Raw genomic sequence first — 13,865 nt, forward strand, 5'->3', positions numbered from 1 at the left:
TGGCAATGAATTTGATGTCAAAGGTAAGCTTCCACATTGCAGCTTGGAGATCCTTAATGTTATGGGATGCCAGCAGATCTTTTATGTGCGAAGTAGCTGGATGAATTCCATGTACATTTATTATGTGTCCTAATCAGTCAAGATGTTTATGGAAGAAAGATCATTTTTCCTTGTTGCACATTAAACCAACCACAGAAAAAACTTGCAACAAGTACTCTAAATTTTCCAAATGTTGACGTACGACCTCACGACAACAATATCATCCAATAGTTTGTACAAGAAGTGACCTTTGCCATTAATTTTTCCAGGAAATGTTGAAAAATAGCTGGAGCAAATACCACATGTAGTTAAAATTGTAAATGTACATGATGAGTGAAGGAGCTCAAGTTAAACAGTAGAAAATATGACCAAGTCCTCCAAGGAAACAGTAAAAATTGTTGCAATAGGTACAGCTTGTTAAAAGAGCAAACATTAGTAGCTGTATCTGTTGTAACCTGTTTGCAGCCTATTTGATTTGATCTCCTTAGCTCATCATGTATGTTAACAATTTTAATATCATGTAATTTATGTGACTTCCTTCTGTCGAAGATACCATTGGTGTATCGAAACCTCATCAAAGTTTTTACATTAAATATGCATATGGTTGTCTGTATACTTTATATATAGAAAATTTATTTATGTTTACAGCTGTCAACCATGTTGTCTTAGTTGATGTTGGATTGGGCTGAGTGGTACTGTTCTAGGCCTTAAGTAAAAGTGGTTGTGCTGGCGTAGCAAAACATTTCTGGGCATTGCTACACTGGTGTGCTCATTCATTGGTGCGGTTTGCAACAAATATCTTCTCTTGTGGTTGCATTGTGAGTTACCAACATTGATTTCGCACCTCACTCTTTGGCCGATACCACAGTTGGTATCTCTATGTATTTGCCCAAATTCCTACAATTTTGATGTTGTAGTTATATCATGTGAAAAGTTCGTTATGTGAGAGATAGATTTATTGACTTATATCTGAATGTGAGTTCTCAGAACATTGAGATTAAGGCCTGTGATACAGAGAACTTTTCTATCCCCCCCCCCCCCCCCCACACACACACACACACCTTGTCACATTGTAGTTTGTTGAGAATTTTTGTGTGCTGACGTTTGGGCATATTCATTGACTTTACAGAGATGCAAAAATTGTTATTAACTTTTTCCTGTCAGTATCCTGGCATCCTGTTTTGTATAATGGAGTAACAATTCTGTGTTTACGATGTTCTCCAAATAGTACTACTAAACCTTGGGTGTCTCTTGACCGTCTTTTATTCCTTTACTTGGAAAGTACTTGTCCAGACTACAGTTCATGACATCTTTCAGATTTGGTCACAATTGTTCTACTTATGACAGATCTGAACTAAATTTTCTCATTCTATCCTTCAAATAAGTTGACAGTGACAATCGGTTTGACCTAACACAAATGCACTCCCAAATTTCTTGATCAGCTTCCTGTAATAGTGTCATAGTCACTAATCCCTCTTTCCCTATTGATTCTCTTGAGAAAATCACATATTTTAATAACTAGGACAGCTAAAATATTTCTTTCACACATCAGTTGTAGAACCAGTTATTTGAGTCAGTTGCCATACAGTGTACATTGTTCACTGTTTTGCCAGTCAATACTGGCCAGGTTAAAGTCACCATTTAATTCTATCGTATGACTGGGGTGTATCAGTGTTATTGAGTTTAGGCTATCTTTGAATGACTCTACAACCATTGTGTCTAAATGTTATCAGTAGAGTAATGGCACAACTACAGGTGCCACAGACTAAAGTATAGGGTTCATCTCCATGGTGACACTGCCAGCCATCACATCACGAGGACATCGCTGGCTACAACAAAGACACCTCACTGCCTGCTTCAGGACACCAGCTCTGTGATGGAGGCTATGACCACCATGTCGACTGCAGGGAATTATCTGGCTATTGCTGGGCAGGCAGGTCATTTTGCAGCTACACTCCTATGCCCATAATACACCTTTCAAAAACATATAAAACTTTCTCTAGTACTCAATACGTTCTCCTGTAGTGTCAAAACACTACAGATATCTAAGCCTAATTCTCTGCATTTATGTGCACAGTGTCCTCACAGACATGGAGCAGTTTAATTGGTGGTGCCAGGACCAATGGCTCATCTTGTATCCATGTGGTGTCTCAGCATATTGCTACTTTCAGTCAGTCACTTAATGCAAAGACAGGAAACCATCCGATTCCGTTGTGTAGACCATTTTCTACTTGGTCAGCACTGAACTACCACCTTTACTACTAACTGTGCAAAGTCCCAGTAACTATTCACATATAAGTTCAATCTAAAAGCATCTCTAATCTGTTACCTAAACTTTACTATTTACAGTACTTACAAAATTCCTATTTACAAGAGAAACTTATGGCTATTTTGGCCTATTCCTAAGTCCTCTTGGAATCCATGATTTCCCATGTCTAAGTTAGATGCACTCCTGGCAAAGGCCAACGTAATGTCCTACCCATTGACACGCCCAACAAGTTGCATTGTGTGACTTGATGCATGGGGCTGCATTACGTTGAGTGCAAGCCCTTTGGCCTTTAAGAAATACATCTGAGCCTACCCCCCCCTCCCCCCATCAACCATGGACCTTGCTGTTGGTGGGGAGGCTTGTGTGCCTCAACGATACAGATAGCTGTACCGAAGGTGCAACCACAACGGAGGGGTATCTGTGGAGAGACCAGACAAACATCTGGTTCCTGAAGAGGGGCAGCAGCCTTTTCAGTAGTTGCAGGGGCAACAGTCTGGATGAGTGACTGATCTGACCTTGTAACGCTAACCAAAACGGCGTTGCTGTTGTGGTACTGCGAACGGCTGAAAGCAAGGGGAAACTACAGCCGTAATTTTTCCTGAGGGCATGCAGCTTTACTGTATGGATAAATAATGATGGCATCCTCTTGGGTAAAATATTCCGGAGGTAAAATAGTCCCCCATTCGGATCTCCGGGCAGGGACTACTCAAGAGGACGTCGTTATCAGGAGAAAGAAAACTGGCGTTCTACGGATCGGAGCGTGGAATGTCAGATCCCTTAATCGGGCAGGTAGGTTAGAAAATTTAAAAAGGGAAATGGATAGGTTAAAGTTAGATATAGTGGGAATTAGTGAAGTTCGGTGGCAGGAGGAACAAGACTTTTGGTCAGGTGAATACAGGGTTATAAATACAAAATCAAATAGGGGTAATGCAGGAGTAGGTTTAATAATGAATAAAAAAATAGGAGTGCGAGTAAGCTACTACAAACAGCATAGTGAACGCATAGTGAACTACAGTAGTACAAGTTTATATGCCAACTAGCTCTGCAGATGATAAAGAAACTGATGGAATGTATGATGAGATAAAAGAAATTATTCAGGTAGTGAAGGGAGACGAAAATTTAATAGTCATCGGTGACTGGAATTCGGCAGTAGGAAAAGGGAGAGAAGGAAATGTAGTAGTTGAATATGGATTGGGGGTAAGAAATGAAAGAGGAAGCCGCCTGGTAGAGTTTTGCACAGAGCATAACTTAATCATAGCTAACACTTGGTTCAAGAATCATGAAAGAAGGTTGTATACATGGAAGAACACTGGAGATACTACAAGGTTTCAGGTAGATTATATAATGGTAAGACAGAGATTTAGGAACCAGGTTTTAAATTGCAAGACATTTCCAGGGGCAGATGTGGACTCTGACCACAATCTATTGGTTATGACCTGTAGATTACAACTGAAGAAACTGCAAAAAGGTGGGAATTTAAGGAGATGGGACCTGGATGAACTGAAAGAACCAGAGCTTGTACAGAGTTTCAGGGAGAGCATAAGGGAACAATTGACAGGAATGGGGGAAAGAAATACAGTAGAAGAAGAATGGGTAGCTTTGAGTGATGAAATAGTGAAGGCAGCAGAGGATCAAGTAGGTAAAAAGACGAGGGCTAGTAGAAATCCTTGGGTAACAGAAGAGATACTGAATTTAATTGATGAAAGGAGAAAATACAAAAATGCAGTAAATGAAGCAGGCAAAAAGGAATACAAACATCTCAAAAATGAGATTGACAGGAAGTGCAAAATGGCTAAGCAGGGATGGCTAGAGGACAAATGTAAGGATGTAGAGGCTTATCTCACTAGGGGTAAGATAGATACTGCCTACAGGAAAATTAAAGAGACCTTTGGAGAAAAGAGAACCACTTGCATGAATATCGAGAGCTCAGATGGAAACCCAGTTCTAAGCAAAGAAGGGAAAGCAGAAAGGTGGAAGAAGTATATAGAGAGTCTATACAGGGGCGATGTTCTTGAGGACAATATTATGGAAATGGCAGAGGATGTAGATGAAGATGAAATGGGAGATATGATACTGCGTGAAGAGTTTGACAGAGCACTGAAAGACCTAAGTCGAAACAAGGCCCCGGGAGTAGACAACATTCGATTAGAACTACTGACAGCTTTGGGAGAGCCAGTCCTGACAAAACTCTACCATCCGGTGAGCAAGATGTATGAGGCAGGCGAAATTCCCTCAGACTTCAAGAAGAATATAATAATTCCAATCCCAAAGAAAGCAGGTGTTGACAGATTGAAAATTACCAAACTATCAGTTTAATAAGTCACAGCTGCAAAATACTAACGCGAATTCTTTACAGACGAATGGAAAAACTGGTAGAAACCGACCTCGGGGGAGATCAGTTTGGATTCCGTAGAAATGTTGGAACACATGAGGCAATACTGACCCTACGACTTATCTTAGAAGAAAGATTAAGGAAAGGCAAACCTACGTTTCTAGCATTTGTAGACTTAGAGAAAGCTTTTGACAATGTTGACTGGAATACTCTCTTTCAAATTCTGAAGGTGGCAGGGGTAAAATACAGGGAGTAAAAGGCTATTTACAATTTGTACAGAAAGCAGATGGCAGTTATAATAAGAGTCGAGGAACATGAAACGGAAGCAGTGGTTGGGAAGGGAGTGAGACAGGGTTGTAGCCTCTCCCCGATACTATTCAATCTGTATATTGAGCAAGCAGTAAAGGAAACAAAAGAAAACTTCAGAGTAGGCATTAAAATCCATGGAGAAGAAATAAAAACTTTGAGGTTCGCTGATGACATTGTAATTCGGTCAGAGACAGCAAAGGAGTTGCAAGAGCCATTGAACGGAATGGACAGTGTCTTGAAAGGAGGTTATAAGATGAACATCAACAAAAGCAAAATAAGGATAATAGAAAATAGTCAAATTAAGTTGGTTTATGGTGAGGGAATTGGATTAGGAAATGAGACACTTAAAGTAGTAAAGGAGTTTTGCTATTTTGGGAGCAAAATAACTGATGATGGTCGAAGTAGAGAGGATATAAAATGTAGACTGGCAATGGCAATGAAAGCGTTTCTGAAGAAGAGAAATTTGTTAACATTGGGTATAGATTTAAGTGTCAGGAAGTCGTTTCTAAAAGTATTTGTATGGAGCGTAGCCATGTATGGAAGTGAAACATGGACGATAAATAGTTTATACAAGAAGAGAATAGAAGCTTTTGAAATGTGGTGCTACAGAAGAATGCTGAAGATTAGATGGGTAGATCACATAACTAATGAGGAGGTATTGAATAGAATTGGGGAGAAGAGAAGTTTGTGGCACAACTTGACTAGAAAAAGGGATCGGTTGGTAGGACATGTTCTGAGACATCGAGAGATCACCAATTTAGTATTCGAGGGCAGCGTGGAGGGTAAAAATCGTAGAGGGAGACCAAGAGATGAATACTCTAAGCAGTTTCAGAAGGATGTAGGCTGCAGTAGGTAGTGGTAGATGAAGAAGCTTGCACAGGATAGAGTAGCATGGAGAGCTGCATCAAACCAGTCTCAGGACTGAAGACCACAACAACAACAACATCTGAGTCTAAACTCGACTTAGTGGAAAGCGAGACTACATGAATATAAGAATACAAGATAACAAAGATACCCAAGGGAATTCATCCAACAAGCAAAAATCAAAAGGCTGCACTACTATTCATACACTCATGGAAATTGAAATAAGAACACCGTGAATTCATTGTCCCAGGAAGGGGAAACTTTATTGACACATTCCTGGGGTCAGATACATCACATGATCACACTGACAGAACCACAGGCACATAGACACAGGCAACAGATCGTGCACAATGTCGGCACTAGTACAGTGTATATCCACCTTCCGCAGCAATGCAGGCTGCTATTCTCCCATGGAGACGATCGTAGAGATGCTGGATGTAGTCCTGTGGAACGGCTTGCGATGCCATTTCCACCTGGCGCCTCAGTTGGACCAGCGTTCGTGCTGGACGTGCAGACTGCGTGAGACGACGCTTCATCCAGTCCCAAACATGCTCAATGGGAGACAGATCCGGAGATCTTGCTGGCCAGGGTAGTTGACTTACACCTTCTAGAGCACATTGGGTGGCACGGGATACATGCGGACGTGCATTGTCCTGTTGGAACAGCAAGTTCCCTTGCCGGTCTAGGAATGGTAGAACGATGGGTTCGATGACTGTTTGGATGTACCTTGCACTATTCAGTGTCCCCTCAACGATCACCAGTGGTGTACGGCCAGTGTAGGAGATCGCTCCCCACACCATGATGCCGGGTGTTGGCCCTGTGTGCCTCGGTCGTATGCAGTCCTGATTGTGGCGCTCACCTGCACGGCGCCAAACACGCATACGACCATCATTGGCACCAAGGCAGAAGCGACTCTCATCGCTGAAGACGACATGTCTCCATTCGTCCCTCCATTCACGCCTGTCGCGACACCACTGGAGGCGGGCTGCACGATGTTGGGGCGTGAGCGGAAGACGGCCTAACGGTGTGCGGGACCGTAGCCCAGCTTCATGGAGACGGTTGCGAATGGTCCTCGCCGATACCCCAGGAGCAACAGTGTCCCTAATTTGCTGGGAAGTGGCGGTGCGGTCCCCTACGGCACTGCGTAGGATCCTACGGTCTTGGAGTGCATCCGTGCGTCGCTGCGGTCCGTTCCCAGGTCGACGGGCACGTGCACCTTCCGCCGACCACTGGCGACAACATCGATGTACTGTGGAGACCTCATCCCCCACGTGTTGAGCAATTCGGCGGTACGTCCACCCGGCCTCCCGCATGCCCACTGTACGCCCTCACTCAAAGTCCGTCAACTGCACATACGGTTCACGTCCACGCTGTCGCGGCATGCTACCAGTGTTAAAGACTGCGATGGAGCTCCGTATGCCACGGCAAACTGGCTGACACTGACGGCGGCGGTGCACAAATGCTGCGCAGCTAGCGCCATTCGACGGCTAACACCGCAGGTCCTGGTGTGTCCGCTGTGCCGTGCATGTGATCATTGCTTGTACAGCCCCCTCGCAGTGTCCGGAGCAAGTATGGTGGGTCTGACACACCGGTGTCAATGTGTTCTTTTTTCCATTTCCAGGAGTGTATATGGTGCTGTCCCATTTGAATCACTATAGAACTGAACAGTCATTCAGGTGCACCTTCATCTCTGGTACAGTTTGGTATCAGCTTATAATATTTCCACTTGTAGTGGCAGGCAAGGTGGACACAGCACGTGGAATGTGGCATACACACGCTGTCAGGGAGGCAGCCTTCTGGCTTCGTGTTGCTGGCATGCTGGGTACTGAGTCAGCAGTGGTGGCCAGGGTTCTGAATGAGGCTCTGCTACAGACACAAGGTAGCCAGTGGTGTCTCCTGACTTTGCTGCAGGTCACAGCATCACCCAGTGTCTAATTCTGGACAAGCATGATTAAGATCCATCTGTGGTCACATGGCAGTAGATCAAATTACGTAAGTTTCCTAGAGGTCAGTCAACATCCCAGGCCATTGGCGCGCAGTATTCCATGTGGAAATGTCTTGCTGCTGCTGAGTAGGCAGGTCATTGTCTGATGACTGAGCCCTAGTTATGGCTCTGCACTGTAGCTATGTACTGGGTTGTTACATCAAGCACCCAGTGTGCTTGATGATGAGTATTTGGCAAGCACACACACACACACACACACACAGAGAGAGAGAGAGAGAGAGAGAGAGAGAGAGAGAGAGAGAGGGGGGGGGGGGGGCTCAGGATGTGGGTTTTTTCTGGGTGGGGTGATATTCCAGCAATAATATGGTCACATTTCATAGTCACATGCCCTCAAAGAGAATACATAATTATACAGTCTGCGTTGTGGATGAAACACATGTCATCAAGTATACATGTGCTGCCCCCTTTTTTTCATTGCTCATAATAAAGTTTGTTTTGTTTTATGTAAAGACTATGCTCCCAACAAAGAGTAAGAAATGTTACCCAGAGTGCCATTTGAACCCGAGCACACAGAATCTCACCAGGGTCAGAACATACATCTTATGTCACTTGGCCACTGCCCTAATTAGCAGGGCTTTCCTTCTCAAGTACACCTCCAGTGGATCAACATCACCTATTCAGTGACATCTGTGAAACTCTTAGATGTAGATGTTATGTATATAAATAAAATTGCATCATTTTCGGGTGTTGTAACAAATTCCATCTTCCCTGAAATGGATCCTATGTGTCATGACCTTTCACAAATGGAAGTGAAGTGACCTGATTTCTGTCAGAGGAGTGTGTTTTGTGGCCCCAACTAGTATGCTGAAACTTGGTGCATCACAGTTTTTCCTCAGGCCCTGAATGCCTGTGTGTTGCCTCGTCTGTTGAAACATGTAGAAAGTTGTCAAGCATGGTGCCTGAATGCAGGCAGTATTGCCTTCTGCCACTGCAAACTGTCATTCATGAAGTCATTTTATTTAACTATAATTCTCCTTAAAATTTAACTGTTGCTTGCAACATGCAATTTCTTCCACACTACTTTTACTTTCTACTTCAATGCTTCATAATTTTTTACATAAAGGTTTTGTCCATGGCTTTCATCAGCAAAAAAGAAACGCACACCATTCATACACACAAGCAAGCACACCTCATGCTCACAACTCCAGCATCTTGGGTGACCATCTTTGACATTGAGAGGTATTATTAGAAAACGAGAGAACCTTGAACAAATTGTTTGGTAAGGAAGTAAGTGCCAGAAGATGAAAGCTGAGAGACGTGCTGAGCTGGAAAACATTTTAATTCAATTCACACAACAAGGGTTGTGTCAATTACTCTATGTGGACCAGTAATTTAAGCCAAGGCTTTAAAAATTGTGAGTAAGGTGAAAACAGTGAATTTTACTGTGTCTATGGGGTGGCTCACCTTGCTTAAGCGACACACTGTAATTATTTATCTATCAGTGGTGTTGCCAAATGCATGAACAAAGATGATGTTAAAGCCTGGAAAAATGGCATCACAGTAGGCAACAGAGAATAGAATGAAAGTCGTGCCATATTTAATGCAGGTAAATTTGGACTATATTGTAAGCTGGTGTTGGAAACTTATACATGCTGGGAATCACAACAAAGACAGAACAACAGTACTAGCTTGTGCTAATGCTGAGAATATAGAGAAATTGAATTTCGTGTCATTTCAGTTGCTTCAAAAATGTGTGGAACTGCTAAGCAAGTTCATGAATCATCTTCTAGCCTGGAAGCCAAGAGTACAATTTGTCACATGGTTCACAATATGAAAGAAAACTGCAGGATTGTGCTTCTTGCGGACAACTTTCCTGCCCACCGGAAAGATGAATCTCTGCAAAATATTAAACTTGCTTGCCTTGCTCCCGTTACAACCAGCAAACTTCAGTTCATGGATCAAGGAATTCTGAAAGTGAAAAAACTGTTTTATAACAGTTTCTACAACAGATTCTGTGAAGTTGCTGAGCCTCCGGGATAATCTGAGTTTTACCTCAGCTGTGTGGGATGCAGAATCTTAAATCATTGTCAAGTGTTCCTAGAAGGCCAAGTAACAAAATGCATATATCAGTCCCTTGGAATTTTTGAGGATAGCTATATTACTAAATGGCTAATCCAACTCATGGTTCATCATTTGTGGTCCACAGTTGCAGGTTGACTATCTAAAACAGGGCCGGCCAAACGCTGCACAGTGTGCAGACGTGCGGAAGTGCTGCACATGTGCGCACGTGTGCGACAGCGACATCTGTTATTAGACATGTGTCCTAAATGAACGGCGGCGACTCCACTTCCCTGTGGTACAAGCAAGAGCGCAACATATCCAGTCTCGTTTACCCCTGGTGACTGTAACCTTAACAGAGAAGTACTGAGAAATGGCAAGTACTGTGAAAAAGCAAAGGACGGGAGATCTATGTTCTCAGTCGTTTAAAAATGACTGGAAACTGCATTTCTTTTTTGTAGCCGTTGGTGAAAACTCACAGCGTTTGCTGTGCCGCCGAATAATAGGCGTCAAGCGTAAGTTTTCAATTGAAAGACATTACAATACATATCACAAAGACAAGTGTAGTGTACTCAACAGTGAAGAACGGCAAGCAAAATTAAATGTCCTTCAGAAAATGGATGAGACACATCAACTCGATTTTACTGTACATCAAAGTAACTGATACTTCTTGAATTCTTAGTTTATTGTGTTACATTTATGTCTGTTTTACTGTACGCTGTACAATGTACTGTTTTCAGTTTTCCAGAATGACAACCACACTAAATCTTCACTGCGAGCAAGTTTTAAAATCGCATTAAGAATTGCACAATCTGGGAAACCCTTTTCCGAAGGGGAGTTTGTGAAAGGGTGTCTGATTGATGCTGCAGAACTTGTGTGTCCCACGAACATTAGTAGGTTTCAAGAAATCAGTCTATCCAAACAAATAGTGACAAAACGTATCAGTGCTATGGCCAGCGATCTGCACAGGCAACTAATAAATAAGGCTAAATACTTTGTTGCTTTCTCTGTTGCGCTCAATGAAGCAACATACCTTACAGATACAGCCCAGGTTGTAATATACATACGAGGTGTCAATAACGCACTTTGTGTAACAGAGGAGCGACATCTGTGTGCAGAAACATGCACTACATGAACGCTGACGGCTGCGGCGTGCATGCTGTGACCCGGAAGTTGCACATGTGCAAGAGCTCCGCACGCGTGCAGAATTTCTGGCCGGCCCTGATCTAATAGCTTCCAGGGGGAACAAAAATTTAATTTTCAGTGTTTCATATAATCACTGATCGAAGTTAAAAATGTAAAATGCTGTCATAATCTCCAATTAAGAGGTATAATCTTATATTAAAAGTTAAATCTAGTATGACAAGTATTACAGTTAGAAACTGATTATTTGTCTTGAGGCAGTGTAGTTCACGGCGCATCAATTACTGAGACTATATCCATCTATTATTTGAGAATGAGAGCACTTAGTGACGTCCAATGAACTTCATACATAATTTCAAACTTTTTCATGCATAATGTCAAACATGTAACACAGTAACTCACTTGTAAAGTAATCAGATGTCTGTAGCTCTTTTATACATGACAGTTTGATTGTTAAAAGAATCAGGGGTTTACTGATGTCATGCTAGTTTACATGGCTGAGTGGACATAGTTTTTGCTGTAAACACATGGAGGGGCAAATGTCCGTGTTAATGATCTTTGATGAAGCCTGGCTGGTAGCTTGCAAAGAATTCCAGTGATATCCACTTTTAAAACTTAGTTTGGTTGATGATATTATTACAGCTCATATTCTAGACATAGACGAGATAATAGATGATATTTCAGAAGTTGAAAGTGTTGCAGGTGAAGCAGCATGGAATGCAAATCAAATATGTTCCTTCAAAACAGCAGAGCCACTAAGTCTGATTCACAGATATATGTTTGCAAGGAATATTGAATCGCCTGATGATGTTAACTTTTGGCTTAATCATATAATAAACTGTGCACACTAGTGCACACTCAAACAGTGCACACTTCATCAGCCCTTTTTTATGTGTGTGGAATTTCTGTAGTCCTGAAAAAGCAATTTGTGTTGTACTGTAAAAATTAACTAAATTTTGTGCTACATGACTTTCTTTTTTATAATTTCTGTAACAGAACAGTAGCCACAATTACTTTTCGAATTGGATTTAAATTAAATGATTGTATGCAAAGTATGTAGGGAGGGCATTCATATTGTAATAGAATGTATTTTATTTAAATGGTAAGCTGCAGATAATATTGTGGCCTGGCAATGGACATTTATTTGTTTATGATACTTGTAATTGCTAGTACTAAAGATCCTGATCTTTCTGCCTCAACTTTCAGGTTGCCAACCTCAGGAGTTCATCAGAAATGAAGACTTTCAGAAAAGAGTTTGGGATTCCTTCAAACACCTTATAAAGGGTGGCAATAGACAAAACTGGTGTTTGAAGGATGCAGCTAACTTCTCTCTGGAACCTCATTTGAAGGGAAAGAAAATGAATTATCGTGTTGTTGATATTAGACCATTCAATACTAGTTCCAGATAAAAACTAGTTTTTTCCTTCCTGTCAAGCCATAAGCCATTTTCTGTACATAATCATCAAATAATAAATTGCATGGAAAGTGTTTTAATGATTGTATGATAGAATCACATCCTCAAAATTCATACACTGTGAGATCTAATTGTAATAAACTTATCTACATTTCACTTTATATAATTATTGCACATATTTTGTTATTAATAAACACTTGATTTTTGCACAATTTGTATGTTTCATTTCTTTATTCAAATACTAAAATTGTATTCGGAGTCTGTTTATAATGAATGTGCATGTCAGTCACCTAATGAGGCAGGTTCATTTGAAAAACATCCCACCATAAGATAGAATTCTTCAGTTTTTCTTGGGGCACTTCTATCACTCACTCTCTCCATCAGACAGACTTTTTCTCTATGCCCATTATCCCATTATGTTTGACAGCTGGTCACCAAATTGGAAAAAACTGAACATTTTTTTAAAATAATTTCTTGTAGTCCTCCACATCATGTACAGCTTTCAGTATACTGACTAGGTGTAGAGAGTTGATAAAGTTATTTTCATGCCACTATGAAGGACCTGTCTTAAGGAACTCATCACACAAGTCAAATCTGGTAGAGAACAGTCTCATTTTATTAGAAACAAAACATTTGATCCCAGTGTTGCTGATGTCTCGGATTTGACTGATTTAAGAACCTTTTTAATATTTTCATATGATGTTTGCACCTGATGGTTCATTGTATTGACCATTTTAAATTTTGGATCAGAAAACAAATTAAGATAAGAATGTAAATGCAACAGGTTCTGGAGACAGGTACCATAAATAAACTCCATATATGCTGCTTTGGCTGCAGAAGGGCCAGAGAACTGTGTTTTGACATAAACACTGATAATAAAAATATTACAAATTGCTTCTACTCAATCCAAGATTTCATTGACTTTTTTACAATGAATGCCAGTTTGAAATTTATTGACAATTCTGGGACACACATTTTGAAAATTTTTAGAGATTGTTATAGTTGGACCTATATTATTGTAAGTAATCTTTTCCTCAAAAATATTTCTGAGAGTAATTTCATGCATGTGATGCCTGCAAGGGAAATACAAGAGGTCTTTGTTTAAAAAGTTTTTAACCAAACCACATGCCTCTATAAAACTGTCCACATTTGGTGCTGTTGTGTTAAAAATTTTTGTTTTACCATAAGACTAAAACCTGCTCTTTCCCAATCCAAGATCACAAAGCAGACACTCGAGAAGTTGCTGAATACCACTAGTTGAAAAAATCACACTAAGTCTTTCTACTGTATTGTTACTTGTTAATGTTAATAGTAATTTACCATCCAAATAAACGCTATCAGCCTTCAATTTCTTATCCTTAAATTGTTTCTTGATTTTAGTAGTCTTTTTTCTCTCAGAAATTTTGAAATAGAATACCTATCGATAGCAAAATCTTCGATATCTTGACCCAGGCCATCAATTATACTGTGGTTCTTCTCATTTTACTTGTGT

General features: G+C 41.0%; 1 protein-coding gene across 2 annotated transcripts in view; it reads left to right on the forward strand.

Moving 5' to 3' along the window:
• Positions 1-12,585, forward strand: part of LOC126251489 (uncharacterized) — a 164,894-nt gene extending 152,309 nt beyond the window's left edge. For both annotated transcript variants that reach the window (XM_049951950.1, XM_049951949.1), the window contains one exon: positions 12,166-12,585. In XM_049951950.1, the coding sequence (XP_049807907.1) occupies positions 12,166-12,368 (203 nt within the window). In that variant the 3' untranslated portion in view covers positions 12,369-12,585. The remainder of the gene's footprint in view (positions 1-12,165) is intronic.
• Positions 12,586-13,865: the final 1,280 nt, after the last annotated feature.

The sequence above is a fragment of the Schistocerca nitens genome, chromosome 4 (genome assembly GCF_023898315.1).
Source record: "Schistocerca nitens isolate TAMUIC-IGC-003100 chromosome 4, iqSchNite1.1, whole genome shotgun sequence".
NCBI lineage: Eukaryota > Metazoa > Arthropoda > Insecta > Orthoptera > Acrididae > Schistocerca > Schistocerca nitens.